The sequence below is a fragment of the Miscanthus floridulus genome, chromosome 11 (genome assembly GCF_019320115.1).
Source record: "Miscanthus floridulus cultivar M001 chromosome 11, ASM1932011v1, whole genome shotgun sequence".
NCBI classification, from domain to species: Eukaryota; Viridiplantae; Streptophyta; class Magnoliopsida; order Poales; family Poaceae; genus Miscanthus; species Miscanthus floridulus.
The window spans coordinates 99,361,272-99,387,961 of NC_089590.1; the positions used below are offsets into that span (position 1 = coordinate 99,361,272).

At 48.1% G+C, this 26,690-nt stretch overlaps 4 protein-coding genes across 12 annotated transcripts; 1 reads left to right on the forward strand and 3 right to left on the reverse strand.

Annotated features, from left to right (window-relative positions):
- Window positions 1-6,614: 6,614 nt before the first annotated feature.
- On the reverse strand, window positions 6,615-8,845 carry LOC136492817 (uncharacterized). The gene has a single exon (XM_066488856.1). It carries the CDS (start codon window positions 8,685-8,687, stop codon window positions 6,822-6,824), a length of 1,866 nt encoding a protein of 621 aa, XP_066344953.1. The 5' UTR covers window positions 8,688-8,845; the 3' UTR covers window positions 6,615-6,821.
- A 166-nt stretch (window positions 8,846-9,011) lies between these two features.
- On the reverse strand, window positions 9,012-10,898 carry LOC136494938 (FHA domain-containing protein PS1-like). 4 transcript variants are annotated; one of them, XM_066491103.1, is made up of 5 exons: window positions 10,805-10,898; window positions 10,277-10,575; window positions 9,953-10,103; window positions 9,359-9,513; window positions 9,012-9,243 (listed from the first exon to the last, which is right to left on the reverse strand). In XM_066491103.1, the coding sequence occupies exons 3-5, from the start codon at window positions 10,065-10,067 to the stop codon at window positions 9,028-9,030; spliced, it is 486 nt and encodes a 161-aa protein (XP_066347200.1). In that variant the 5' UTR covers window positions 10,068-10,103; window positions 10,277-10,575; window positions 10,805-10,898; the 3' UTR covers window positions 9,012-9,027. The 4 variants fall into 4 exon arrangements, with proteins under 4 accessions (XP_066347200.1, XP_066347199.1, XP_066347198.1 ...); XM_066491102.1 differs by having other exon boundaries at window positions 10,206-10,575; XM_066491101.1 differs by having other exon boundaries at window positions 10,194-10,575.
- A 987-nt stretch (window positions 10,899-11,885) lies between these two features.
- On the forward strand, window positions 11,886-12,936 carry LOC136492820 (anther-specific protein RTS-like). Its single transcript, XM_066488860.1, has one exon. It carries the CDS (start codon window positions 12,221-12,223, stop codon window positions 12,521-12,523), a length of 303 nt encoding a protein of 100 aa, XP_066344957.1. The 5' UTR covers window positions 11,886-12,220; the 3' UTR covers window positions 12,524-12,936.
- A 135-nt stretch (window positions 12,937-13,071) lies between these two features.
- LOC136492816 (pentatricopeptide repeat-containing protein At5g04810, chloroplastic-like) lies at window positions 13,072-26,640 on the reverse strand. 6 transcript variants are annotated; one of them, XM_066488852.1, is made up of 13 exons: window positions 25,779-26,640; window positions 24,836-24,963; window positions 24,023-24,163; window positions 23,721-23,825; window positions 23,429-23,582; window positions 23,185-23,244; window positions 22,292-22,720; window positions 21,900-22,195; window positions 21,256-21,385; window positions 20,385-20,946; window positions 19,978-20,175; window positions 18,586-18,667; window positions 13,072-13,423 (listed from the first exon to the last, which is right to left on the reverse strand). In XM_066488852.1, exons 1-10 carry the CDS (start codon window positions 26,499-26,501, stop codon window positions 20,458-20,460), a joined length of 2,655 nt encoding a protein of 884 aa, XP_066344949.1. In that variant the 5' UTR covers window positions 26,502-26,640; the 3' UTR covers window positions 13,072-13,423; window positions 18,586-18,667; window positions 19,978-20,175; window positions 20,385-20,457. The 6 variants fall into 6 exon arrangements, with proteins under 6 accessions (XP_066344949.1, XP_066344950.1, XP_066344946.1 ...); XM_066488853.1 differs by lacking the exons at window positions 13,072-13,423; window positions 18,586-18,667 and adding an exon at window positions 18,721-19,180; XM_066488849.1 differs by lacking the exons at window positions 13,072-13,423; window positions 18,586-18,667 and adding an exon at window positions 18,721-19,196.
- Window positions 26,641-26,690: the final 50 nt, after the last annotated feature.

The following is a 26,690-nucleotide window of genomic DNA, read 5'->3' on the forward strand; positions in this document are numbered from 1 at the left end:
TATATATATATATATATATATATATACTGCGAGCGTGAGCCGCGAGACGCGCGGAGCGCGGCGAGCACGAGCTGTACCGGCGTAGAGTCCGATCCGGTTGACCCGCGCGCCTGTATCTCCTGAGACCCGCGAGCCTGTACAGGCCCTGGGCGTCGCCCCTCAGCTGCAACTCATCCCTTCAACTGATTGCAACTTCCGTCGTACACAAATTACAACCTTGGTGGTAGGCCAGTTGCATTCCGGTTGGGTAGGCCAGTTGCAACTGTCCTGGACGGCTGGTTGCAGCTCCGTTTGTATACCAGTTCCAACTCACCCGTCAGCCGATTGCATCTTCAGTCGTACACAAATTGCAACTCACCCCTTCAACTGATTGCAACTTCCGTTTGCAACCTTGGTGTTAGGCCAGTTGCAACTGCCCTGGACGGCTGGTTGCAGCTCCATTTGTATACCAGTTCCAACTCAGTCCGTCAGCCAATTGCATCTTCAGTCGTACACAAATTACAACTCATCCCTTCAACCAATTGCAACTTCCGTCGTACATAAATTGCAACTCGTTCGCACGTTCGTTGTGTGCCTGCCTCGCTGCCTGGTGGGGCGGTGTTGGCGTGGAAGAGGGTAGAGGTGTGTGGTGCGCCTGATTAGTGAGTTAGTTGGGTCGGTTGCCTAGACAAGACGCGCCGGTTGATCTAGGTGCATTCTGTACACAGATTGCACGCAGGTGCAATATAGCAAAACAATATACAAATTTCAACATGGTGTCGGAGCCGATGGACCCCCTGCTTCACCTGGTCGGCGTGACAGCAGCCGACGGCCGACGACGAGGTGTTGGGAAGAGCAGCAAGACAGGAGCGGCAGGTGAAGCTGAGGGCAGCAGCAGCCTTGCTAGGCAGAGACGTCAGGCGAGGCCGCGAGGCTACAAGGGCGGAGCACGAGAGGCAGGGCGCGGCCAAGCGTGCGCAAGAAGAAGAGCGCTGCGTCCCCTGGCTGGAGGTTGGTGACGGCGGCCGCAACGCAGAGAGGAAGCTCACGGAGGCTGCCCGTGGAGAGGCGTGTGCTCAAGCTTGTGCTGTGTGTGGATTGGGAGCTACAGCAGCAGGATAAGAAAGCAAGCAAAGCAAGAGCTAGAAGAAGAAGCAGCATGTGAAGCAGCTGGACGGGATCTAGAAGGAGAGGCAAGTTCTGAGGAGATTGAGGTGCGTGTGCTTGTGCTCTTCCTGTGCTGTTGTATTGCAGGCGGAATTGTTGTCTGGGGTGTGTGCGTGTACATCCTAGGAGTGGATTTGTGAGGAGCTAGACTACAGAAGGCAGAGGAGGCTATTGGAGGGATTGCAGTGCTCTGCTTTTTGGTCTCGTGAGTAGAAGAACTGTAGGTGCAGAAGGCATTGGAGCTGCTGCTATACCGCTCATCTGTTCTTCAGTTGTGGAAGCTAGAAGAAGAAGGCCTTGGCAACATTAAATCATGGGGGGAAATCATGAAAGTTCTTGGAAGATTATCTGAACTAAAAAAATGGTAAAGTTACTCATTGTGAAAATCAGTGAGATATCATCCTCGAGTAAGGAAACTACGGAGAAAATGAAGATGATACAAAAGGTGGCGTTGATGCCCATGGATACCAAGTTGGAAGATCTTCATGCTGAAGCTCTCTCATGCATGAAGAGAGCTCAACATGGATGGACATTGGACTCTAGTCCTTCCAAACATGTTACTGGTGCTCCTGATGAGTTTATATCTTACACACCATATCCATCTACATATAAGGAGACCATTCAAACTACTGATGGGACATGTTAACCTATCAAAGGCAATGGTACTATCAAGTGTACCCTATCAATTACTCTGTCATCAGTTTTGCATGCCCCTTCTTTTCATGTTAATCTAGTATCATTAAGTGCATTAGTTGATCAAATGGACTGCCGAGTCTCTTTTGATCAAGAGCACTGTCTCATTCAAGACAGGAGGACAGGAAAAGAAATTGTAATTGGCATTAGGCATGGTGGATTATGGTACCTAGACGGGAAGGAAAATGGTAAGTTTTTGGGTGCTGCTTTAGCAGCAAGCATGAATGAAGATGAAGCTAAAGTCATACTTCAGCATTGTCGACTGGGGCATTTGTCATTTGATACTATGGCCAAAGCATTTCCAGAAACAATGACTAAGACAGATAAGAGGAAACTAGTATGTGATGCATGTGAGTATGGGAAGTATACAAGAGCAATGTATGTAAGAAGAGGACTTAGGAGTATAACTCTATTTATGCTAGTTCATTCTGATGTGTGGACGAGCCTAGTCACCTCAATTAGTAGAATGAAGTGTTTCGTCACCTTTATTGACTGCTATTCACGTGTGACTTGGATCTATCTCATGAAACACAAGAGTGAAGTACTTAAGTGCTTTCAAGATTTTTGCTCACTTATTGGAAATCAATATGATGCTCGAGTTAAAGTGTTGAGAACAGATAATAGAATGGAGTATGTGAACAATGAATTATGTAGTTTTCTATCAGCTCAAGGGATCTTACACCAAACTATATGTCCTGATACACCTCCACAAAATGGAGTTGCTGAGAGGAAAAATCATCATATCTTGGAGGTTGCACGTTCACTTATGTATGCAATGAATATGCCAAAGTTTCTATGGAGTGAGGCAGTGATGACAGCGGTATATTTGATTAATCGTACGCCCTTGAGATTGCTTGGTTGGAAAACTCCTTATGACATGTTACGAGGAGTGAATGAGTTTATTGTTCCACCTAAGGTATTTGGGTGCACTTGCTTTGTTAGGGATCACAGACCTTTTGTGGGAAAGTTGGACCCCCGAGCGGTTAAGTGCATATTTGTGGGTTATTCCTCAAGTCAAAAAGGCTACAAGTGTTGGTGTCCCACTGAACCGCGTCTCTTTGTTAGTATGGATGTGACATTTCGGGAGTCTGAGCCTTACTATGGGGAGAAGACTGATTTGAGCTCCTTGTTTGAGCTTGGTGAACCAAGCATGAGCGTGTGTGAACAAGAGGGGATGGATGGCATAGATGTAGTACAAGATAACAAAGGTCATCAATCAAGGGCAACAAAAGTTATCACAGGAGTGATTCCATTGCGTGTAAGTAATTCTAATGTGAATGAGAGACAGGAAAACATAAATGTTAATAACATGAACACAAAGCAAGGAAATAGAAATATTGTGTAGGTTTATACTAGAAGAAATAAAAATGTTGGAGTGCTACCAGTGGAGCAACAAGTTGAGCAACCACAACTGGCGGAGCAACATGTTGAGCATTCGCAACTATTGGAGCAACAACAATCTTCAACTAGTGGTATTGACATTGGTGATAGTGGGGTCGAGCAGTCCACAGAGACAAGGGGAGAAGTTGACTCTTCCATTGATTTGCCTATTGCTCTAAGAAAGGAGGCAAGGAGTACAGCTGGAAAACCTCCAATTAAGTATGGATTTTAGCATGACATAAGTAATTATGTCTCATATGAATCATTATCTCCTGCATATAGAGGATTTATTGCTTCATTACAATCTGCACATATTCCTAAAGATTGGAAAGAAGCAAAGCATGATCCCAAGTGGCGTGAGGCCATGTTGGAGGAGTTGAGAGCCCTTGAAAAGAATAAAACTTGGGACCTTGTCAAACTACCTCCAGGAAAGAAAGCTGTTAGTTGCAAGTGGATCTTCACTATGAAGCAAACACCTGAAGGTAAGATCGAAAGATACAAAACTCGACTTGTTGCAAGGGGGTATAGTCAGACATATGGCATTGACTAGATGAAACATTTGCACCTGTGGCAAAGACGAGTACATTGAGAACTTTGGTTTCTTGTGCGATGAATTTTGGATGGCCATTGCATCAATTGGATGTCAAGAATGCTTTCTTGCATGGTGATCTTCAAGAGGAAGTGTACAATGGAGATTCCACCAGGTTTCTCTAATCCTGGGGCAATTAGGAAGGTGTGCAAATTGAAAAGGTCCTTGTATGGTCTCAAACAATCTCCACGAGCATGGTTTGACAGATTTAAGCATGCACTGTGTGGTATGGGATACAAGCAGTGCAATGGAGATCATACTGTCTTCTATAGACATTCATGGCGTAAGATTTCGGTGTTGGCTGTGTATGTGGATGATATTATCATTACTGGTGATGATGAAAGAGAGATCATATGACTCAAGGAAAATCTATGTAAGGAATCTGAGGTCAAGGACCTTGGGCAACTCAGGTACTTTCTTGGCATTGAGATTGCATGGAATCCAAAAGGTATCGTTCTTTCACAAAGAAAGTATGTTCTAGACTTGCTAAGTGAGACATACATGCTTGGATGTCGACCTGTATCAACACCGATTAATTTAAATCACAAGTTATGTGCCGAATCAGGTAATCCAGTAAATGAAGAAAGGTACCAAAGGCTTGTTGGGCGTCTTATCTATTTGTGCCATACGAGCCCTGACATATCCTATGCAGTGAGTGTTGTGAGCCGGTATATGCATGACCCAAGAAGTGGTCATTTGGATGTTGTTTACTGAATCCTAAGATATTTGAAGAATAGTCCGGAAAAGGGGCTCCTGTTTAAGAGTTACGGTCACCTAAATGTGGAAGGCTATTGCGATGCTGATTGGGCAAGTTGTCTTGATGATCGGAGATTAACTTCAGGCTATTGCATATTTGTTGGGGGGAACTTAGTGCCATGGAGGAGTAAGAAGCAATCAGTAGTATCACGTTCTACTGCCGAAGCAGAATATAGAGCTATGTCTCATGGTCTGAGTGAAATGCTATGGGTAAGAAATCTTTTGTCAGAGCTGAATGTCCTAAGAAAAGGCCCCATGAGACTCTAGTGCGATAACAAGTCTGCAATCAGTATTGCAAATAATCCAGTTCAGCATGATAGAACCAAACATGTGGAGATAGGTCGCTTCTTCGTCAAGGAGAAATTAGATGATGGGATATTGGAGTTATGTAAACTCAGGTGGTCAAATAGCTGATTGTTTAACAAAAGGTTTAGGAGTAAAAGAATGTAATTTAGCATGTAACAAGATGGGAATGATAGATATCTATCACCCATCTTGAGGGGGAGTGTTGGGCTTTATCTGTGCATAAGTGTGTAAGGCCCATGAGCCCATGTACCATATATATATGTAACACTAAGCAAAGACACGAGTGAAGAGTTCCAGAAATTTCCCCAAATTTCAACAGGTGCAATGCCAGCAGCAACGGACATCTTATCAAGCACAGAAACGGCTCTTTCAACCTGCAAACACACATATACACAGAAAAGAACAGGCTAATGCCAGAAGTATATAGTGGTCTAAGTGTGAAGAATCTAACATGTATTCGAGAAATACCTGGTGCTTTCTAGCCCATGGATGAGTGCATTGTAAGTCATTACAGTAGGAATACAGCCACTTCGCCGCATCAGGTCAAGGGTATCGAGAGCCCTTTTCATATCTCCAGCAACTGCAAATCCTTCTATTTGATGGTTGCATTCGTTCCATCTGCATTTTTACAAATATACAAATAGCTCGATCCATATTTTCCATCTTACAAACTGCTTCTACCAGAAAATTGTATATGACACTATCAGGCTGCAAAGGGATGAAAACAAGTCAGTAACGATGTTTTCTATACAGAAACTAATCCCGGTCGGTCGGAAACTCACCATATTTTCAATTTAACTGTTTAGTAACGACATCAATATGGTGCTGAAATAAATTAGAAAACCAAACGTGTAAATACAGTAATGGTCAGAAATGATCTCTCTTTTACAGAAACAATTCCCGTAAACAGAATGTTCCATTTTCAATTTCATCCAGAAAACCTAATTTTAGCATGTCCTAAAAAAAATACTACAAGCAAATCCATTAGTCAGCATAGAGTAAGTTTTGTCATTATGTTTGATGCCATGCGATTCCATTTCTTTGCTAATATTTAAGGCTTTGGGAACCTTGCTAATCTGCATAAAGAAATTCCAAACTGGCATTAGTGACCTTTTTTTTCCCAAATGATTAGTCATGCCATTTAATTTCCACAAAGTTTAAATCAAAGCTGCACTTCAAGTATCATATTTCATCAATCGTCCTTCCATTGAAATTGCCAAGTATAATAATGAAAAACAAAGAGAAACTGGAAAGCATAACATAAAAAATCAGCTACTTTAAGGCCTTTGAGGCTTTGACCCAAAAAGGAAAAAGATAGACGAGATGGCAAAGCTTGAGCCTAGCTGTAGACTCGGTTCGACCCTCCAACAAGCTCAAGCTTGACTGCTTCTGCTTGAGGCAATAAGCTAGGTCATTTACAGCCCTAGTCAGCTGCAATACATGAGAAGAATACACAAGACCAGAACTAACCTTGACATACAGATTAAGAAGCCTCACTCATGCAAAGTGAGAAAAACTTTAATCAGACTGGCAATTCTTTGTTAGGAACACATGTCAATTAGTCATGAGATGCCTTCCCACTGTACCTTCAGCCTTTCAAACACAATTATTACCAGATCAATGCCGTCATCTTCCATTTCATGAGCTCGGTATATATTCCCAGATTGGCTGCAAAAGTTTACAGTGTCTATTGACTGAAAAATAAAAAACTATGCGATATATTCTCTGAATTATTATCAGTGGATTAAAAGGGGCCAAAAGTGGTTATTCCAGAAACAAATCTATGTACCAACATGATTTACATGAGCTGTCAAAGAATGTAAAAGGAAACTTCAAATGCTGAAAAAAGTACAAGGATGTAGCAAACACAAATGTGCGTGTTTGCGATGGTTCTAGTAGTACAATTGGTACACAACATCTGAGCAAAGAAACCCGCTGCAGTTCAGACATCTCATGATTCAAACAAGTAATTCTTGTAGAAGAGAGTCCAATCAGAGTCATCCGATGTGACAAGCTCGAATCCTTCTGCATTCATGGACTCTGCAACTGAAACATTATTTGGAGATGCCTTGATGCTATTATTGTTCAGTTCATCACCAATACAACTGAACTCAACAGAGCCAAAGCCACATGCTTCCTGTTGGTCGCCACTCTCATGCAGGCAACAACCATTACCTGGCTGAGAATTGGTACCATCTGCCAAAGCCTCTTCAGTGAACGAAAGCACTGGTGAATCTTCATCATCAGATAGCCATTTGCAGCAATCCAAATCACCGATATCAAACATTCTGCTGACAAGCCCCTCTCGCCAAGAGATCCGAGTGTCTGCCATGACCGATTTTCGGAAACTTGTCTCTGCCTTCAATTCTATGTCACGAGGAGACCTTTTAAAAGTGGTCAAGTCTATGGATTCCAGAGGCGTCGGAGCTCCTGCAAACTGGAAGCTAAGCTCAGGCAATGGTGCAGGCGGTGTGCCATTTCCACCATAGTCATCGTCCCCAGGCCTTGGGGACAAACTCATCATTTCAAGACATTCCAGCACTGGATCCATCATCTTCAGGGGACGACTGCCTGTCCTTGTCAACCCTGACCGTGTGCCATTGCCGACACTTTCACGCCATGACTCACCAGAAATTGGTGCCGGATCCGCCGCCGAATCATACCGGTAGCTGTTGCCCAGTCCCTGCTGGGCACACAAAGTCCGAAATCTGGAAGAGGACTGCGATGCCCTCTTGACAATAAGCGAGAAGGGACTAATGCTATCGCCACTGCTTGGTGTCTTCTGCAGGGAGAGAAACCCTGACGACGGCGTCACCCCGGACATTTCTGACGCTGGAGTGCCGAAGTCAAGCAGACCGCTGAGCAGCGGTGAGCCCAACAGCCCCGTGCAGTCCGGGGAGAACCGCCAGAACGCGTCCTCCAAGGAGCATCTGGGCACGAAGATCTCGTCTTCGAGCAAGTCCAACCCGCCTTCGTCGTGCGGGGACGCCAGCCAGTTCACAGACGCCTCCTCGTTGCCGCATTTCGTCGAGGACGTCCAGGCCTCCGCCCCCGACGGCGAGGACAGCCAGTGGATGGACGCGCGGGACGGCTCCTCGTCGAGGTCCTGGCTGGTCAATCCCTCCCCCGCGATCGCCAGGATGCCCCGCGGCCGGCACTTGCGACGGTCCCCGACGCCGGGGACGACGTGGTGGCCCGCCGCGAAGCACGCGGGCGTCGCGGACCCGCACGCCGCGGCCACCTCGGGCGAGATCGACGCGTGGACCGGCGGCGTCGCGCCGGTAGACAGCGTGGCCTCGGAATCCGCTTTCTTCTCCGGCGTCAAGGCCTGGAACTGATCCAGCTGCTCGTCCTTCGCCCGCCACTGCTTCTTGCCGGCGGCCGGTCCGATCTTGTTGATCCGCGCACCGATCGGCTCCTGCCCCCCCATCCTCGGCTCTTGCCCGGCGCATCTCTGCGCCCTGGTCCTCGATTCCTTATCCGGGAGCTGGTCCGGCCCCCTGGGCTTGGAGTCGGGGCGCTTAGGGGTCCGCGGGGTGGACGCGGACCTGGCCCTGGACCTGGACCCGGAGGAGGCGGCAGCGGAGGGGAGGAGGAAGCCGAAGCACCCGGGGCGCTCGCGCGCGGCGGAGGCGTCCCTGGAGTTGAGATCGGATAGCGGGCTGCGGCGGCGGCTCGAACCAACGGTCTTGTGCTTGGGCGCCGTCGCCGGGGATGGGGAAGGGGACGGGGAGGGCTTCCGGGGCTTGGAGGCGGAGCAGGAGGAGGATGGACGGGATGATGGCCTGGCCATGGCGGCGGCGGCGGAGGAGGGCATGGCGGTAAGGGGGGTGAAGCGGCGGCGGGTCTGGCGGTTTCAAATCTCGGAGATGGGAGGCCGGAGGAGGAAGAGGGCCAACGGATACATTTTGCAGCCGAAGCCGGGTGAAGTCGTGGTTGACCGTTGACATAAGTGTTTTAGGCGAGAAAATGGCAATTTTATCATCATCAGATTTGGGCTTCGCTTATTTGCCATCATGTAAACAGGATTTGCTAAGATGCCATTATAAAACTGACAACGCTAGCTGGAATGCCATTTTCTCTATTTCTCTCTAATTTAATTATTTTTTTTATTCCAACCAAACTTTGATTCCTGTTTTACCCCTGCCCCACATGCCTCATCCATCATTTCTTCTTCGGTTGGCAGGCCTCGCCGGGACCACCCTCCGCTTCATCGCGTGGTGGTGGTGGTGGCTGTTGTAGTAGTTCTCCGCCAGCGCGGACGCGTCCAGGCACGACCACGCCGACCCCCGCGGTGCGCTGGCCGCCCACATGAACCGCCTGGACGACGGGTCCATCAGCGACTCGCGGAACGCTCCCTCGCAAGGCAAGCCCTGCGCGTGCAACCAAGCAGTTTCAGTTCCAATGCCCAGCAGAGACAGAGAGCAGATATTGGTCATCTAAATGACTGAATGCAAGTGATGATGGTTCACAGTGGTGGTACCGTACCTCTGCCATGGCTTTGATCTTAGCGTGACGCTGTTGGACAGGACGACAACCTTCTCGTCGCTCCGGAGCCTGCTGAAGACGAGGGCGCAGTCGATGGTGGTCGCCTTTGTTGACCGTGCCCTCCCGCTGCTTCATGGAATCTAACTCCCTGATCACTGTGGAGACAGTAAAGAGAAGCGTAGTACTTCAGTTAGCAACTGCAAGTAGCACACACTAGTAGTAATTCAGTGGGCAAGTGCAAGTAGATCTCTGCCACAATCAAACAGGGGCGCGCAATGCAGATATCACAGGCAAGATGGATTAAACCAATTCGTAAAATGGGAGGAAATAACAATCAAAGCCCGTGAAGCATCACTTAACAGCCTGAAAGGACAGTTAAGATGTAAAAAATGTAGAAGCTAACAGCCCTTAAATTGCTGACATTATAAGCATAGGTTGACTTGTTGAGATGGAGTATTGTATAGAGTATCATAGGCAACAGAATGAATGATGCATGCAAGCAGACATTTGTTCAAATTTCAAAACATTTGGTGACGGGAGCATAACATAATAAATTTGAAACATTTACAACAGTTGTATTTGCTCTGAACTTACCAATCCTCGGTATGAACAGATGAGTTCCTTTTAGGCCTCTTAACAGCATAATAGCCTTCCTAGATTCGTCATCAAGAAGACTGTCTGTATTAGCCACCATGGTCCAGGCTTTCATACCTTGTCCAGCACTACCTGATTCTTGGTTATTACACTGTCCAGCATAAAGATTGGTCATGTCAGATGCGATACTAAAACGAAAAGACATTCATATGGAGCATACAAATATAATCACTCCAATAACTTTTTTGAGCACCATTCCATTGTGGAATTTCTTTGTCAGGGAACACATCATCTTTGAAATGCAAAGGGAGAGCAGAATCTAACAAGCCTAGTTTCTTCTGCAGCTTTGCATCAACTGGATCCTGCTTGTCTGACTGGATTGGTTTTCCAGCATTTGTCAGTGTGCCTGCCATTTCCTGTATGATCAACGAACCAAAAGATTCTGGAATTTGATCCTTGTCGACCAACTTTTCCTCTGTCACTCCGTCTCTTTTCTCATGAAATTGGGAAAGTGAAGGCGCTTTCGCAAAAAAGGAATGAACAAACTCAGACAATGGAGGTGCTGAGGGGGGCACTTTGGCTGGAAATGCAATGTCTTCTGACACAATCTGTTCACTTGTATCCTGGATAATAGATCAGACAGTTAGCAATCATTTCTAGAAAACGGATCCAAAGTTCAAAATCTCTATGATAAAAAAGGAAGAAAACAACAGAACAATATAACTCATGTAAACAATTGAAGACATGAAAGGAACAATAACACCCAAAGATATTGAAAACCAAAGAACTGACATACATGTTTAAACTGTAAACCAATGCTATTAGGAAACTCAGACAATGGAACTGACATACCGTTGCCAACTTTACTTCTTCCTCACAATTCGCACGCACATCTCCCTCTGCTCCTCTCTCCTCACACACGCACGCATGCCGGCCAGCAGCCGCACCAATGTCATTCTCACGGGGACCAGCCACCGCACCACCCCAACGCGAGCCTACCGTAGCACCACACGCACGCCAGCCCACCACCAATGCTCTTGCACAGGCGGCCGCATGCCAACGCCACCAAGAGCATCGCCCCAATTGCGCTTGATGTGCTCAGGTGGAGGTCGGCGATGTCGTGCAGTGGAGGTCAGTGATGGGACGGCTCGAGCTGGGGGCGGACGTCTACTCAGTCATGGACGATGGCGCGTGCCTACTCGGAGGCGGCGAGCTGGCGTCAGCCGGTGGCGGCGCAGCGTTGGACGGCCGCGGCAGCGGGGTGGTGGCAGTGCGGCGGTGGGGCTGGCGTTGGGGTGGGCGGCGGCCTGGGGAAGGGCAGCGGCGGTGGGATGGCCAGGAGTAGCGCCGCGCGTGCTGGTGTCGGGGTGGCACAGTGTGCATTGGGGCGACAACGGCCTGCTGGTGTGTGCGCGTGTGTGCGCGTGTGAGGAAGATGAACAGGATGAAAGAGATAAGGTTTTGAGTTTAAGGGTAGGAGTAAAACGGGAATTAAAGTTTGGTTGGAATAAAAATAATAATAAAATTGGAGTGAAAACAGCAAAATGGCATTTCAGCGTGTGCACCCGGTTTGATAATGGCATTCCGACGAATCCTTTTTACATCATGGCAAACGAGCGAAGCCCAGAGGTTGATGGTGGCAAAATTCCCATTTTCTCGTTTTAGGCCCAAGGCCCCGTCCGGCCTGCAGCGCTTGGTTTGGACAGCATAGTGAAATATGGACTCAGGAAATATTTCTTGGCCCGAACATGGCCCATTGAATTTATATTCAAATTATTTTCATACTAAAAAAACCAGAGGACGACGAGGCCGAGGCCGCCCTACTCCATGTTCTACGGGAACGGCGGCGACGCCGGTTGCGAGGTCAGGTCACTTCTGACTGTGACACACTGTCGATCGACCGATGCAATACGAACGAAGAAGCGGACACGGTGCGTGCAGCTCACCAGAGGTACGTGCATGTGTGATGAGCCTGTTAATTTCTGTTCCGCTCACACAGATGTTGCTGCCTGCGGCAAGCGAGCACGGCGTCCACTTCACTCGTCACACAGCTCGCATGCATCACTGTGCACGTTCCCCCCAGGCAACGCCAACTCGATCTGCTGGGCTAGCTAGGTCCTCCTCGCGTCGCGTGTATATATACAGATGCAAATCCCAACCCAACGCAGCTAGCATCGATCTCTGGATACAATATCCGCACCTTCGTCTTCACTCTTCGATCAGAGGTCGATCGACAGCTCCGATCCGAAGAAGGTACGTGCGTGCATCATGAAGGCTGTCGACGCGGCGGTGCTTCTGCTGCTGGCGCTAGTGGTCGCGCCGGCGGTGAACGCAGACCATGACGGCCACCACCACCACCACCACCGCGGCCACGGCGGCCACCGGCGGTCCTCTGTGGCCGGGCTGACGCAGTGCGTCACCATCTGCGGGTCCCGGGTGACCTCCTGCATGCTGGACTGCTACCAGCCGCTGATCGACCTGGACCCCGTGGAGCTGCCCGTCTGCCTCCTCAAGTGCACCAACCACGCCATGATCTGCGCCTCCGGCTGCCCCGTCACCGGGAACGTCTAGGTCGTCTAGCTAGCCAAGCGTTACATGCCCAGCCATTTATAAACTAGCTAAACTACTATACCGATCCAACGCGATATATATATCCGCACCTCTGAATGTTTCGAGTCTCGTGCTACGATTCAAACAATGAGAAAGGCTTACCCAAGGTGACTTGGAGCCTTGAGCTAGCTTCTTCAAGTTCAAGCTCACCTCTCATGGAGTTCCCACATACATAAGAGAGGGTCCACCAAGATGAATGGCTTGATTAGTTGGAGAGCCCACTTGAGATTGGGGTGGATTCCTTCATATAAACCAAGCGAGATCAGGGATTTAGGGAGAAATCAAAGACAGATTGAGAGTTCACACTAGAACTCTTGCTTGTATCCCAATAAATGGAAGGGCCATGTCTTCTTGAGCTCCATTTGCTTGTATCCTTTCCTTGCTTGGTGAACACATGCTACCATCTATTTCAAAATGTCTTCCAACAACCATATAGACCAGTCGTCACAAGTTGCAGCGGTATTCAATTGAATTGAACTGTGCATGGTTTGCATTCTCCTAGCAACGCACTCCGAAGATCCATCAATCCATGGTCTGTTCTGATTTGGAAGAAGAAAAAAAAATCGAACTTTACATCTTGACAACAATAATTCAAAGTACAAGCATATGTATCCATAGTGTAGTATGGAAAAGTTGAAGCAATAAAAAAATCGAACTTTACGTCTTGACAACAATAATTCAAAGTACAAACATATGCATCCTTATTAGTGTAGTATGGAAAAGTTGCAGCAATAAATTCATATTCAATATACATTTTAAAGTTTTGATTTTACAGTAAATGACATTGCCAATATACTGTAAGAGAAAAATAAGGATCAAACATCTTTCCCCTTTCCGTCTTCCGGCCAACGGCTTTTGTCGCTAGAATGTTGGCTGCCAGAGGGCAGCTTGGCCAACAGGCCGCTTGGATTGTATTGCAAAAATGACTTAGGGATACAAAGATGCTAACCACTGCATATATAGGCAAGTGGTGTACCTACTTCTTAGCATATTCTAACTGCATAAAGCAGATGCTATGATTCCTACTTGGTTGCCAAGGCACCATGATCAACTTGGTTGCCAAGGAAACACATTACAGAGAATAGTAAATATCTTATAGCAGGTAACATGAAAAACAAGAACACTAGGCTAACTACTGACAATTCTCCCCTTTAGCCTTGTGGTCCTTGGAAGTGATATGCTTGAGCCCAATTCTTCCCCTCATCTCTTCAAATTTTGATCTTCCAAGAGACTTGGTTAGAATGTCAGCCAGCTGATTAGTGGTGGATATGTGATCAGCCTTGATACTTCCATCTTCCAAGCAGTTTCTAATGAAATGGTACTTGATTCTGATGTGTTTACTGCGCTCATGAAAGACTGGATTCTTGGCTAGAGCAAGTGCAGACTTACTGTCAACCTTCAGTTCAACCACTTCCACATTCCTTCCAAGGAGGTCTGCTAGCAACCTGGATAGCCAAATAGCTTGTTTTGCAGCTGTGGTAGTGGCAATGTACTCAGCTTCACAACTAGATAGAGCTACCACCTTCTGCTTCACAGACTGCCAGCATACAAGATTGCTTCCCAGGAAGAACAGAGTGCCACTAGTGCTTTTGCTGGTGTCAATGTCCCCAGCCAAGTCACTGTCGCAGTATCCAACAAACCTTGCTCTCCCTGGAGCTTTAGTGTAGTGAAGTCCGAATTCCAGAGTACCAGCCACATATCTCAGGATGCGCTTGATGGCAGCTTGGTGCTCTGCTGTTGGTCTTTCCATGAACCGACTGACAAAGCCAACTGAGAAGGCTAAGTCAGGTCTTGTGTGGACCAAGTATCGCAGGCTGCCCACCAATCTTCTGTATTGGGTAGGATCAACTTCTTCAGCCGTGCTCTGCCTGCTCAACCTCAGCCGTTCCTCCATTGGTGTATGGGCAGGGTTGCAGGCATCCATGCCTCCTAGCTCAAGGATCCTCTTGGCATAATGGGTCTGCCTCAGAGTGATCCCAGCTGAATCTTGATGTACTTCGACTCCCAGGTAGAAAGACAGAAGGCCGAGGTCGCTCATGTCGAAGACCTTCTTCATCTGAGCCTTGAAACCTTCTATGGCTTGAGTGCTGGCACCGGTGATGATCAAATCATCAACATAGACACCGATCAGCAGCAGCTCCTCCCCTGTTCCTCGCCTGTACATCGCAGCTTCATGGTCGCTTTGCTGGAAACCCATCTCCTTGAGGGTGGCATCCAGCTTGGCGTTCCAAGCTCGAGGAGCCTGCCGCAGGCCATACAGAGCCTTGCGCAGACGGTACACCATCTTCTCCTTCCCGGCGACGGTGAAGCCAGACGGCTGCTTCACATACACCTCCTCCTTGAGGTCGCCGTTGAGGAAAGCAGATTTGACGTCCATGTGGTGGACGCGCCATCCTTCTTGGGCTGCCAGCGCGAGGAGAACTCGGACGGATTCCATGCGCGCCACGGGAGCAAACGCGTCGTCGAAGTCGATCCCTTCCTGCTGGACGAAGCCCCGCGCCACCAAACGCGCCTTGTACTTGGTCACCGCGCCCCGCTCGTCCTTCTTGAGCTTGTAGACCCACATCAGAGTGATGGGCCGATGACCGGGAGGAAGCTCCACAAGTTCCCAAGTGCAGTTCTGCTCAACTGCCTTGATCTCCTGCTCCATGGCGGCCTGCCAGGCAGGATCGCCTTCAGCCTCCGTGAAGTTGGCTGGCTCGCCGGCGTGCGTGAGATGAAGCTCGGCGAAGAGACGTGAAGCCGGCAGCGGTGTGGGTGCGTCCCCGATGATGTTGGGCATGGTACGGTACCGCAGCTGCTCGCCACCGTAGGAGGCATCAAGGCGATCGTCGTCGTCCTCGAGCGGTGACGCGAACTCAACTGGGTCCGCCTGCTCTGTTTCTGCTGCTGGTGAAGCAGAGGAAGCTGGTGAAGTAGAGGAAGCTTGTGGATCATGCTCCCCTGGAGCTGGTGACGGCGTGTGCGGCGGGGCTCCGTCTGTGTCGACTCCCCAGAACTCGATGTCGAAGTCACTGGAGGCGGAAGCAGACGTCCCGGCGGCCGAATTGGACCAATCCCAGCCGCGCCCTTCATCAAACACCACGTCGCGGCTCACCTTCACGCGTCCCGTCACCGGATCGAGGACCCGATAGGCCTTGGCGCCCTCGGCGTAGCCGATGAAGACCCCAGCCTTGCCGCGGTCGTCGAGCTTGCGCAGGTGTCCGAGCTCCCTTGTGTAGGCGACGCAGCCGAATGTACGCAGGTAGCTCACCGCCGGCGCTCGTCCATGCCAGGCTTCATGGGGGGTCTTGCCTTGCAAGCTTCTTGTTGGCGCGCGGTTGAGCAGATGCACCGCCGTCATTACCGCCTCCCCCCAGAATTTGGCCGGCATGGACCTCTGCTTCAGAAGCGCGCGCGCGGTCGCCACGACCGTCTGATTGCGCCGTTCCACAACACCGTTTTGCTGCGGTGAGTGTGGTGCAGAGTAGTGCCGCTTGACTCCTTCGGCGGCGAAGTACTGCGCTAGCTCGCCGACGGTGAACTCTCCTCCATTGTCGGTCCGCAGTACCTTGAGCTCACGGCCGGTCTCCTTCTCTGCTTCGGCCTTCACCCGCTTCACGGCATCCGCAGCAGCATCCTTGGTCGGCAGAAGCACCGCCCACATGAAGCGGGTGGCGTCGTCCACCATCAGCAAGAAGTAGCGGCGCCCTCCTGGCGTCGCCGGCGTCACCGGCCCACATAGGTCGCCGTGGACGAGGTCCAAGGGCGCCTGCGCGCGGTACTGCGCCTGCTGCGGAAATGGCTTGCGGCGGAGCTTGGTAGTGACGCAGGTGTCGCAGACTTGCTCCGCATGCTTGATCACCGGCATCCCCCTCACCATCTCCTTCTTGCCGAGCTGGTGCAGTGCCTCGAAGCTGAGATGCCCGTAGCGCTCATGCCACCTCCATGACTCGTCCTCTTTCGTGGCGGCAAGACATACCGGCCGCGCGGCCTCCAAGTGCAGGACGTACAACCGACTGGGCCCGCGATGTACCTTGGCGAGAAGACGACTACGCCGGTCCCAGATGCGGAGCACTCCATGATCAATCTCCACCCTGGAGCCTCCTTCGTCGAGCTGCCCCAAACTCATGATCGAGTTCCGGAGCGCTGGGATGTAGAAGACGCCGTGGAGGACGCGCTGATCTCCGTTTTTGGCCTGGAAGACGATGGAGCCGGTCCCCTTGATTTCCACTCGAGACGAGTCGCCGAACCGCACCGTGCCGCGCGCCGTGGTGTCGAGCTCGGCGAAGAGCTCCCGGCGGCCGGTCATGTGATGCGTGGCCCCGCTGTCGAGGTACCATCCGTCGAGCGCCTCCTCGTTGGCGCTGGTGTTGAGGAAGACTCGCGCGCGCGGCTCGTTGATGTCGAGGGAGACCGTGGCCTTGGAGCAGACGGCTTCGTCCTTCTCGTCAAGCTTGAGGAAGCCGTGGGCGAAAAACAGAGCACCATCATCGTCCTCTGCTTCTGCGACGTGAGCAGCTCCGCCACGCCCTCCACCGCGCCTTCCTCCTCGATCACCTCCAACACGGTAGCCTCCTCCGCGTTGGTTGCCACCGCCACCACCGCGGTCACCACCACCACGGCGCGGCTGGCGGCAGTCGCGCGCCCAGTGGCCGCGATCACCACAGTTGAGGCAGGTGTCGTCGTTTACCCCGCGATCGTCGCCACCGCGATTTCCCTTCCCGCGCTGCTTCTTGCCGCCGCGTGGACGACGTCGTGGTTCCTTGCCCGACGCGGAAACGGCAGCCTCCTCCTTCTCCTTGGCACGCCACTGCTCCCTTGTCAGCAGCAGACCACCGATGGCGGCCGGTTCCGCGTCCAACGCCTCCATGTCGTCCACCGTCTTCAAGCGTCCAGACACCTCCTCGATGGTGAGGTCCTGGAAGTCCAGAAGCGTCTCGATGGCGATCCGGAGCTGAGCGTACTTTGGCGGCACGGCGCGCAGGAGTCTCTCCACCGCGCGCTCTTCATCGATGTCGTTGTCGCCGTGGAGAAGAAGCTGCTGCTTCAGGGCCATCAAGCGAAGGGTGAAGTCCTCGATCTGCTCTCCTGGACGAAAGGCGAGCTTCTCCCAGTCGCTGCGGAGTCGCTGGAGCGTGGCGCGGCGCACTCGATCGACTCCGATTCGCGCGGCGGCGATGGAGTCCCAGGCCTCCTTGGCCGATCCCTTCTCGGACAGCGGCATCTGCATCTCCTGTGGCACGGCGGCGATGATCGCCTCCACCGTGCGCCTGTCCTCATGGTATGGCAGGTCCTGGTACTCGATCGCATCCCAGAGTTGCCGCGCCTGGAGCTTCAGCTTCATGATCGAGGCCCACTCATGGTAATTTGTCTTGTTGAGCATCGGCCAGGTGGAACTTGCGCCAGAGTCCTTGTACACGGTCTGGATCACCGGCGAGCGGCCCCTGGCCCGTCCGCGGCGGCGATCCTGATCCCGATCGGGCGACCGCGTCTGCCTGCGCTCGCGCTCCGGACTCCTCCGCGGAAACGGGCGGCGATCACGCGGCGGATCCTCCTCCACCAACTCTCGACGCAGAGCCGCGGCCGTGGCGGCTGCGTTCCGAGCTGCTGCTGCTGCGGCCTCCGCGGCCTGCTGCGCCTGCGCGGCTGCGGCCTCTGCCGCGGCCAGACGCTGCGCCCGGTGCTCGGCGGCGGCGGCTGCTGCTGCTGCTCTCTCTGCGGAGGTGGCCATGCTCTTCCCTATCTCTCAACCGGCTCTAGATACCAATTGTTGGCTGCCAGAGGGCAGCTTGGCCAACAGGCCGCTTGGATTGTATTGCAAAAATGACTTAGGGATACAAAGATGCTAACCACTGCATATATAGGCAAGTGGTGTACCTACTTCTTAGCATATTCTAACTGCATAAAGCAGATGCTATGATTCCTACTTGGTTGCCAAGGCACCATGATCAACTTGGTTGCCAAGGAAACACATTACAGAGAATAGTAAATATCTTATAGCAGGTAACATGAAAAACAAGAACACTAGGCTAACTACTGACATAGAACACCCAGGAACTTAGCACTGGACCTAACTTTTCCACCTTTATACTTCAGCATCCAACTCCAAGCAAACACTGTGCTCTGCAGGTTATTGCCACAAACCGGCCACTGCACTGCAAAATCTTTCTAAGAAAATGCATATGGCATTTTCTCCCCAGGAAAGGAAAACGCGAATGGAATTTCCACATGAACAAAGGGAAACACATATACACATAATACAATAAAGGTTTATATTTATGGAAAGAACATTCTAAGTCGCGTACTATCACACTGCAGCTGCAATCACGAATTTACAGTGTGTATAAATTCAGAAGGGCAATGCAGCTAAGCAAACATAAATAATAACGGGCATAAATGAAGCACTGTTTTATCTTGTGGCAAGACTCGAAGGTGGGAGGCCACTTTTGATTCAACGAAAGATACCGGACAGCTAAGATTCGCAGCTCATATATCACACACAAACGCACAAACACACACCAGCCTCAAGAAATATAATGCCGTCTTGTGCAGGCATTCAAGTGTCCCGGATAGTAAAAGCTCTCAGCTTGGACAGGGGCGAGCAATTCCAAGCTCACACTGATTGAAGCTGCTGTACTGGAAGATGCCAAACCTTAAATGAGAAAACAGTCATCATGTATGACTTGATTGGAGTTGTACTTCAGTTTCAAAGAGGGAATTCCCCCACAATCAGCACGGACTGCAATAAAGCAGAAGGGACCAATCTAAAGTCTAAACTCCTATTTTACCATGTGTAAAATCATCAGAACAAAGGTAAAGATCCACACACATTATCTAGCAAGTTGGTCTAAAATCATGCTTGTATTCCTGTTTTACCATGTTTAAAATCATCAGCTATATTTTACAGCATCAATTCAGGTCATTAGTTCATAGCTCACAAAAGGAAGAAAAGAGGTTACAAAGCTCTTTATATGCTTAAAAATATATGATTATAATGTAGGAGTACTGTCCTGGCTAAATGCAATTACGAGTCATGTGCTGGGAATGCTCGCTGAATGCCGATGACAGAGCTGCAGAGGTGGTATTCAACCTATTACAAGGCTACAAACACTCTACTACTCCAGTAGGTCCAACTAATGTTGTAATATGAAATGAATGCAGAGACCTTAATTTCTTATCACGGAAGGTACATTTGGTACAGAACAATACAAAGGAAGCCAAAAATTGCCTTTTGTAACATATTGTACCGAGTCATTGTACAAAAGCCCTGCCTGGTACACATGGGAAATAAACTAAGTAAAAGCATAACTTCACCAGCATTTCTCCAATTATACAAAACTGAATTTAACTTATTAGTTAGATTGCACTAGAAATAGAGCAATGATGAGAAATGAACTTGTCAATATCTCAGAATATAGATAATATTTACCTACCTGTACTACGAGTCACTGATCTGTACAGCAACATACATAAGTGGACCTTCGTCTGTTGCATTGACAGCCTGTGTCTTCAGCTCCAGCAGAACTGTTACTGCCGGTCTGCGACTCTTGAAACACCGCAGAGGACAGACAGCTCAGGTTTAAAAACACAATAAGATTCCAAACCCTCCTCATAAAGTTTCATCAGAAACACTGTCCATTGGAACAAAATTGTTTTAGATGTCGCTTGGAATCAAATTATGAGAACTCAAACTGCCAATTGGTGATCATTATAGGCAGACTATACTTCTAAAAATATTGTTACAGAACTTACGGTCAACTCATTAATGATAGGCATAGTATACTTCTAAAATGATGTCAACAAAGTTGAGATATATTAAGAACACATGTGCGCAGCATACCTTGATAGTTTAACTCTGGCACTGAAGCAGTAGTGAAGGATCAGGGAAAGGTTAAAACTGTCTTGATATTATGTCACAAGTCATCATCATGATCCTCATCATTATCACTTAACTCTGAGTCACTGCAAGATTCAGAATCTCCGTCACTTACAGAACTCGAAGCCTCCAAATTTTCTGATGAGTTCCAATCAGGTGGAAATATTCGCTGAAGTGCTTCTGTTAGCGCACCACCCGTCCTCTCAATCTTGTGAAGCCATTTTGACCAGTGAACAGCAGTGCGCATGTCAACAGTCAAATCATTCTCAAACATTTCCCTACAGACACTTAAGATTCCCGTGTAGGTGCTTCCCTCCATCACAGTTGCCCTTGAGAGAAGTGAGGTCACCAAGCAATGATAAGCAGCTTCATCAGGCATAAGCCCAGCCAATTTCATCTCCTCAAAGCATTTCAACGCTCTATCTGGCAGTGACACTCTAGCCCAACCTTTAATCAATGTGGTAAACGTCTTGACATTCGGTTTCAATCCAACATCTGCCATTTCTTGAATCACATTTTCCGCTCTCTACAATAAATAGTTCAAACAAGAAATTAGTGATAGTGTGCAACAAAGGCTTAAAGGCTTTGTTGTTGTTGTTGTTGTGCAACAAAGGCCAGGATTACTTCTCCATTCATATTTTTCCAATGAGAATAAGATGAAGCCAGTGTGCAAGGTACATTGTGTGAATAATGGACATTATAAACATTGTGCTCGGCTACCTTAAAAAAATTTCACTAATGTTTATCTCATGGCGCTGTACTATTACTATCAGGCTATGTCCAACTGTGCCACCACAAACTAGTAATCAAATATTTTGATAAAAAATGCACACACCTGCATGTCTCCTGCTTTGCAGCATGCATTTATGTAGGAGGTAAATGTATGGATGTTAGGAGGGATTCCATCGTCTTTCATTTGTTTCATCAAATCTGCTGCCTCCCAGACATCTCCTCTGCGAGCCCAACTACATGAAAGAAAGTAATGACACAGTATTTTAGATTATGCAATACTCTTATCAGGGATTTGATAAACTATTTTAGATTATAACATGGCTCAAATAAACCATAAATTGACATCAAAATGAAAGCAAGTGTCTGAATTACCGAGGTAAAAAATAATAATTTGGTCCTTATATACAACATTTTCACAAATGGGCCTATAAAGTAATAATTTATGAAAATGGAACGTTTTGCATGGTGCTGTGACACTTGGTACTAAGGTAGTACCACTTAAGAGCCTGCAAGTCCAACAAAAGAATATCATATGTGGCAGCTGCCATGGTGTCAATGTCATGGACACGCAAAAGAGTCCATTTTCTAAAATTGTTTCCCCAGAGGTTTTCCTAAAAAGATCTTTAAAAGGATCAAATTGTAAAAGCTTCTTGTTACGTAAGCAGCGAATAAATAAACAAATTTAAACCCAATAGGACAGATAGAAATAACATTAACTGGCATTAACTATGTTTATATAGTACCTACCCATCAATCAAAATATTATATATAAATGTATTCCTTGGTATCTTCTGAAAGCTCATCTCTCTTGTAACTGCTAAGGCACTTTGCATCCTTCCTGATTTGCAACAGGCTCTCAACAATGTTTCATAAATGTACACATCGAGCTTTAGGCCACTCTCTTTGATTTTGGTGAAATACTCAAAAGCCTTCCCAATATCTCCACTAGCAGCATAGCCTCTCATAATGATTGTGTATGTATACTCATTTGGTGCAATGCCAGCAATAGACATCTTGTCAAGTACAGAAACAGCTCTTTCAACCTGCAAACATGCACACATACACAGGTACACAAAAAGAAGAGGCTAAAGCTTACATGGTTTTCAGTGTGAAGAATCTAATATGTATTTGAGAATTACCTGGTGCTTTCTAATTAGCCCATGGATGAGAGCATTGTAAGTCATTACAGTAGGAGCACAACCACTTCGTCGCATTAGGTCAAGGGTATCGAGAGCCCTTTTCATATCTCCAGCAACTGCAAATCCTTCTATGATAGGCCTGAATGTTCTATTTGATGGTTGCATTCGTTCCTTCTGCATTCTTTCAAATATGCGAAGAGCTCGATCCATATTTCCCATCTTACAAAATGCTTCTACCAGCAAATTGTATACGGCACGATCAGGCTGCAAACCTGATTTTATCATGTCCTCGAAAATGCTAAAAGCATTTGCAAAGTCATGCAGATGGATAAATCCATTGATCAGCATAGAGTAAGTTTTGTTATTATGTTTGATGCCATGTGATTCCATTTCTTTGCCAATAGCTAAGGCTTTCGGAACCTTCCCAATCTGTAAAAGGAATGTTCAAACTGGCATTAGCGACTATTTTCCATTCAAACAGGTGCAGGGATATACAAATAATGTAAGGCTTCAAGTTCAAATGATTAATCAGGCCATTTTATTTCCACAAAGTTTAAATCAAAGCTGCACTTCAAGTATCTTATATTTCATTGACCATGCTTCCACTGGAGTTGCCAAGCATTAGTAATAAATAATAAAAAACAAAGAGGAACTGGAAAGCAGGACATCAAAACCAACTACTTTGAGGCTTTAAACCAAAAAGAAAAAAGGTAGAAGAAAAGGCAATTCGTATTTAGCATGATGGGCCAAGCTTGAGCCTGGCTTAGGCTCGAGCGGTTCTGAGGCTCGGCTCAACCCTCCAACAAGCCCAAGCTTGAGGCGACGAGCTCGGCTCATTTACAGCCCTAGTCGGGCTGTAATACATGAGAAGAATAGACAAGAGCAGAACTAACCTTAACATACAGATTAATAAGGCAACCATAAGATATTATAGATGGTTTGAAGCCACACTCCTGCAAATTCAGAGAAACTTGAATCAGGCTGGCAAATATAACACTTCATTTCCCTTCCATCCCCAGATCAAAATCCTCAAAGACATTATAGATTAAGAAGGTGAGCATAATAAAAATAAAAACAATTATTTCTTAGGAACACATGACAATTAGTTATTAGTTATGAGATGCCTTCCCAATATACCTTCAGCCTTTCAAACACAATTAGACATTTGTTTTCATCATGGACGACAGTATATCCATGCATCATACTGTGATAAACATCGATAGGAGCATCAATTCCATCCTCTTCCATTTCATGGACCAGCTCTTCAGCTCGATCCATATTCCCAGATTGGCTGCAAAAGTGCATACAATTGAGTGCTCTGACATGATTTATTAGTAAACAGATAAAGCAGTAATCGTTAAGAGATAAATTGTATTATTTTTTCTTAAGTTTACGATGTTTATGAATCTGGTAACCAGCAACCACTAACCAGTGAGCATGTATAATGTTGCTATATATGATTCCATTTAGGTTGTCGAGCTTGGTCTTAGCCTCTTTGAACAACTTGTCTGCAGATCTTCCAAGAGAAGATGAACTGATTAGCAACAAGCCAAGGGTCATATGAGAAAGGCTAGAAATGAAAAGGCCGCGTGATCTGTTGCCTAAAACAGTGTATAAGAGTCAGTATCGTATATGAAAGGGCAGTTATAGCTATATTGAAATTCTGGAAGAAAGCATGTTCAGTAACACATAGATCTGGGTTAAGGCAGTGTGAAAAAAGAAAATACTCACTGAGCATCGTTAGTTTTGCCATATCCTGCAATAAGGATACTATAAGTAACAACTGTCATTTCGAGGCCTTCAGATTTCATTTCCTCAATGCATGACATTGCCCCACGCATATCTCTAGCAACTGCATAAGCGTGAACAAGGCTGCATGAAATGAATTAAATTTAATGCAGGAGACAAGGTACATAGAGACATTGCTAGAGCTAGTTTGCCAGTCATTCACATGCATACATCTGTATGATATTAGTAAATTAAAGAAGAAGATAACGGCGATACACCCCCCCCCCCCCCCCCCCCTTCCTGTTTTCAGAACAGCCCCCTCTGTATCTCAATAATGTTATCAGCCAAACTTTTTTATCTCAAATAGTCAAGCAAGCATAGAAGCGACCAGGTACAAAGTTTCTTGGTAGGTTACTGCCTATATTCTTCACATGGTTAGCTTCCCATGATGCCATCATGCAAGATCGTTTTCCATAAGTAATCTTTATCTTTACATATAAAATTACCATTTATTCAGATAACAATTTATACAGGTCATTTGGTGGCATTACCAGGAGTAAAGTTCACTGTGGATCTCTGAACTTGCACCAGGGCTCCAAAACATAACAAGCAAAAATAACCTACGCGTACTGTACCAGACCTCTGTTGACCTACTTAGATTAGTTTAGCAGTATAATATGATGTTTTCTTTTCAGTGAGTCAATTTAGTTGGCCCAGCTATGCAAGTTTAGGAAGCAATGGTGCATTTTACCCTGTGATGAAGAGAAAACAATAAATTAGTAAATTACTACTAAACAACAGTAACAAAGCACCTACCTTGTGAAGACAAACGCATTGGGCTCTATCCCTCTTGCTCTCATGTTCTCAAATGTTGCACGAGCGTGATGCTTATCACCTCGCTTGGCATAATACACAACCATCAGACCAAATTCCCTCCTTGATGGCTAAACAATCAATGTAGAAAATAAGACTATAATTAGTGCCACCAAATGAGAAAAGTTAAGACTGAGGCAATTCTATATTCTAAGCATAAATTCCTAGAAATGATTGCACCTACACCCCCCACCCCACCCCGTTCTCTTTGGAGCCCTGAGAACTGAGTAAAGGAGGTACGGAACTTTCCTAGGAAGTTGTTAAAACATGACTACCAGATGTCAAATAAAAAACGGTATTGAAATCAAAATATGATTGTCCAGATAAAAACAAATTAAATGATCACCAGCTCCAAATCTCAAACAAGTAATAGGGCAAGGTTGCAAAAAATTATATTAAAACTGTAAGGGGTATGTGTTACATGTTATTTATATAAAACATAGAGTACCTTGTGGAGCAACTTATTTCCAAAGGTAACTAAGGAAAGGCTTTGTACTTGAATAAGGATCAGAAGAACGGAATTGTTCATTGAAGCTGTCTGATCAAGTTGGAGATGAGGTTTGGTGTCAGCTAATGATTGGAAATGACATGAAACAGGCACCAATTAACATTGTAATTTACTCTACAACTAAGGTGGCAGATGACCTATTCGGTGGCATCCTAACAAAGCTTATTCTAAGCATGTTTTGCTGGCGCAGTCTGCTCTTTAAAGAACCCTTCAGAGCTAGTATCCCAGGAAGGTTTGCAGATCACAGCCCAAAGACAGGAAAACTTCACCCGTCTCAGCATGTTCAGCATGTGACACCATTGCATAAATGGCATTATACAGGAACTAATAAGGTCGGGTAATACTAATGCTGAGGTGATCAATCAGAGAAGCCACCACCTTGGGAATCCGCTCGAAAGCAGAGACGACAGCCTGCCAGTCCTCGGGCCGCGACTCCAGCACTCTCCGGAACTCGCGGCACGCGTCCTCCCTGCCCTTGTGCCACGGTGAGCGAGCCTCCCGGGCCACCCCAGCTTCGACCCAGCGCGCCCGCTCCTCCGCCCTGGCCCTCCCTTTCCTCCCGTCGTCGAGCCTCACGGTGAGCGACTTCCCCCGGAACTCCACCCCGTCCACCTCCACGGCCCGCCCCGCGGCGGCCTCCGGGTCGTCGCCCCCGTAGTAGAGGAAACAGAAGCCGACGTTGCGCTCGGGGTCGTCGTGGCCCCGCACCAGCTCCACCTTCTCCAGGGGCCCGAACTGGCGGAAGAACTCCGTGATCTCAGGCTTCCCCGCCCACAGCGGCAGGTTCCCCACGAACACCTTGCCCTTCTGCCGGAAGTCCTCCTGCCGCAGCGCCGCCGCCTCCTGCTCCGGCTCCGGCTCCGGCGGGGGCGGGGGCTCCTCCACCATCTCGAGCGACACTGGCGAAGGAGGCGGTGGGGACAGCTTGCTCGTCAGCCATAGCTTGGAGGCGAGGGGGTTTGCGGGAGGAGGAGGCGGCGGCGAGGGTCTTGGGGCCGGAGGCGTCGGTGGAGAGGGGCGGCGGAAGGAGGCCGAGGAGGCCACGGGCTTGAAGAGCCTGGGAGTAGGCGAGGAGGCGGTGGGGATCGAGAGGAATTGCATCAGGATGGTGGTGTCGGATTTTCGAATGGCCCGGGAAGACGATGACACCTGCGCCTGCGTCCTCCTCCTCGGCCAAGGTGGATGGAGGATAAGGCGCAGCGGCGAGATTTCTCTTGTCGGACGAGAGATTTCTGATTTGGTTGGTCCTAGGCTTGTTCTAATGTTTCGTACGAGTCCCCACTGAAGAGT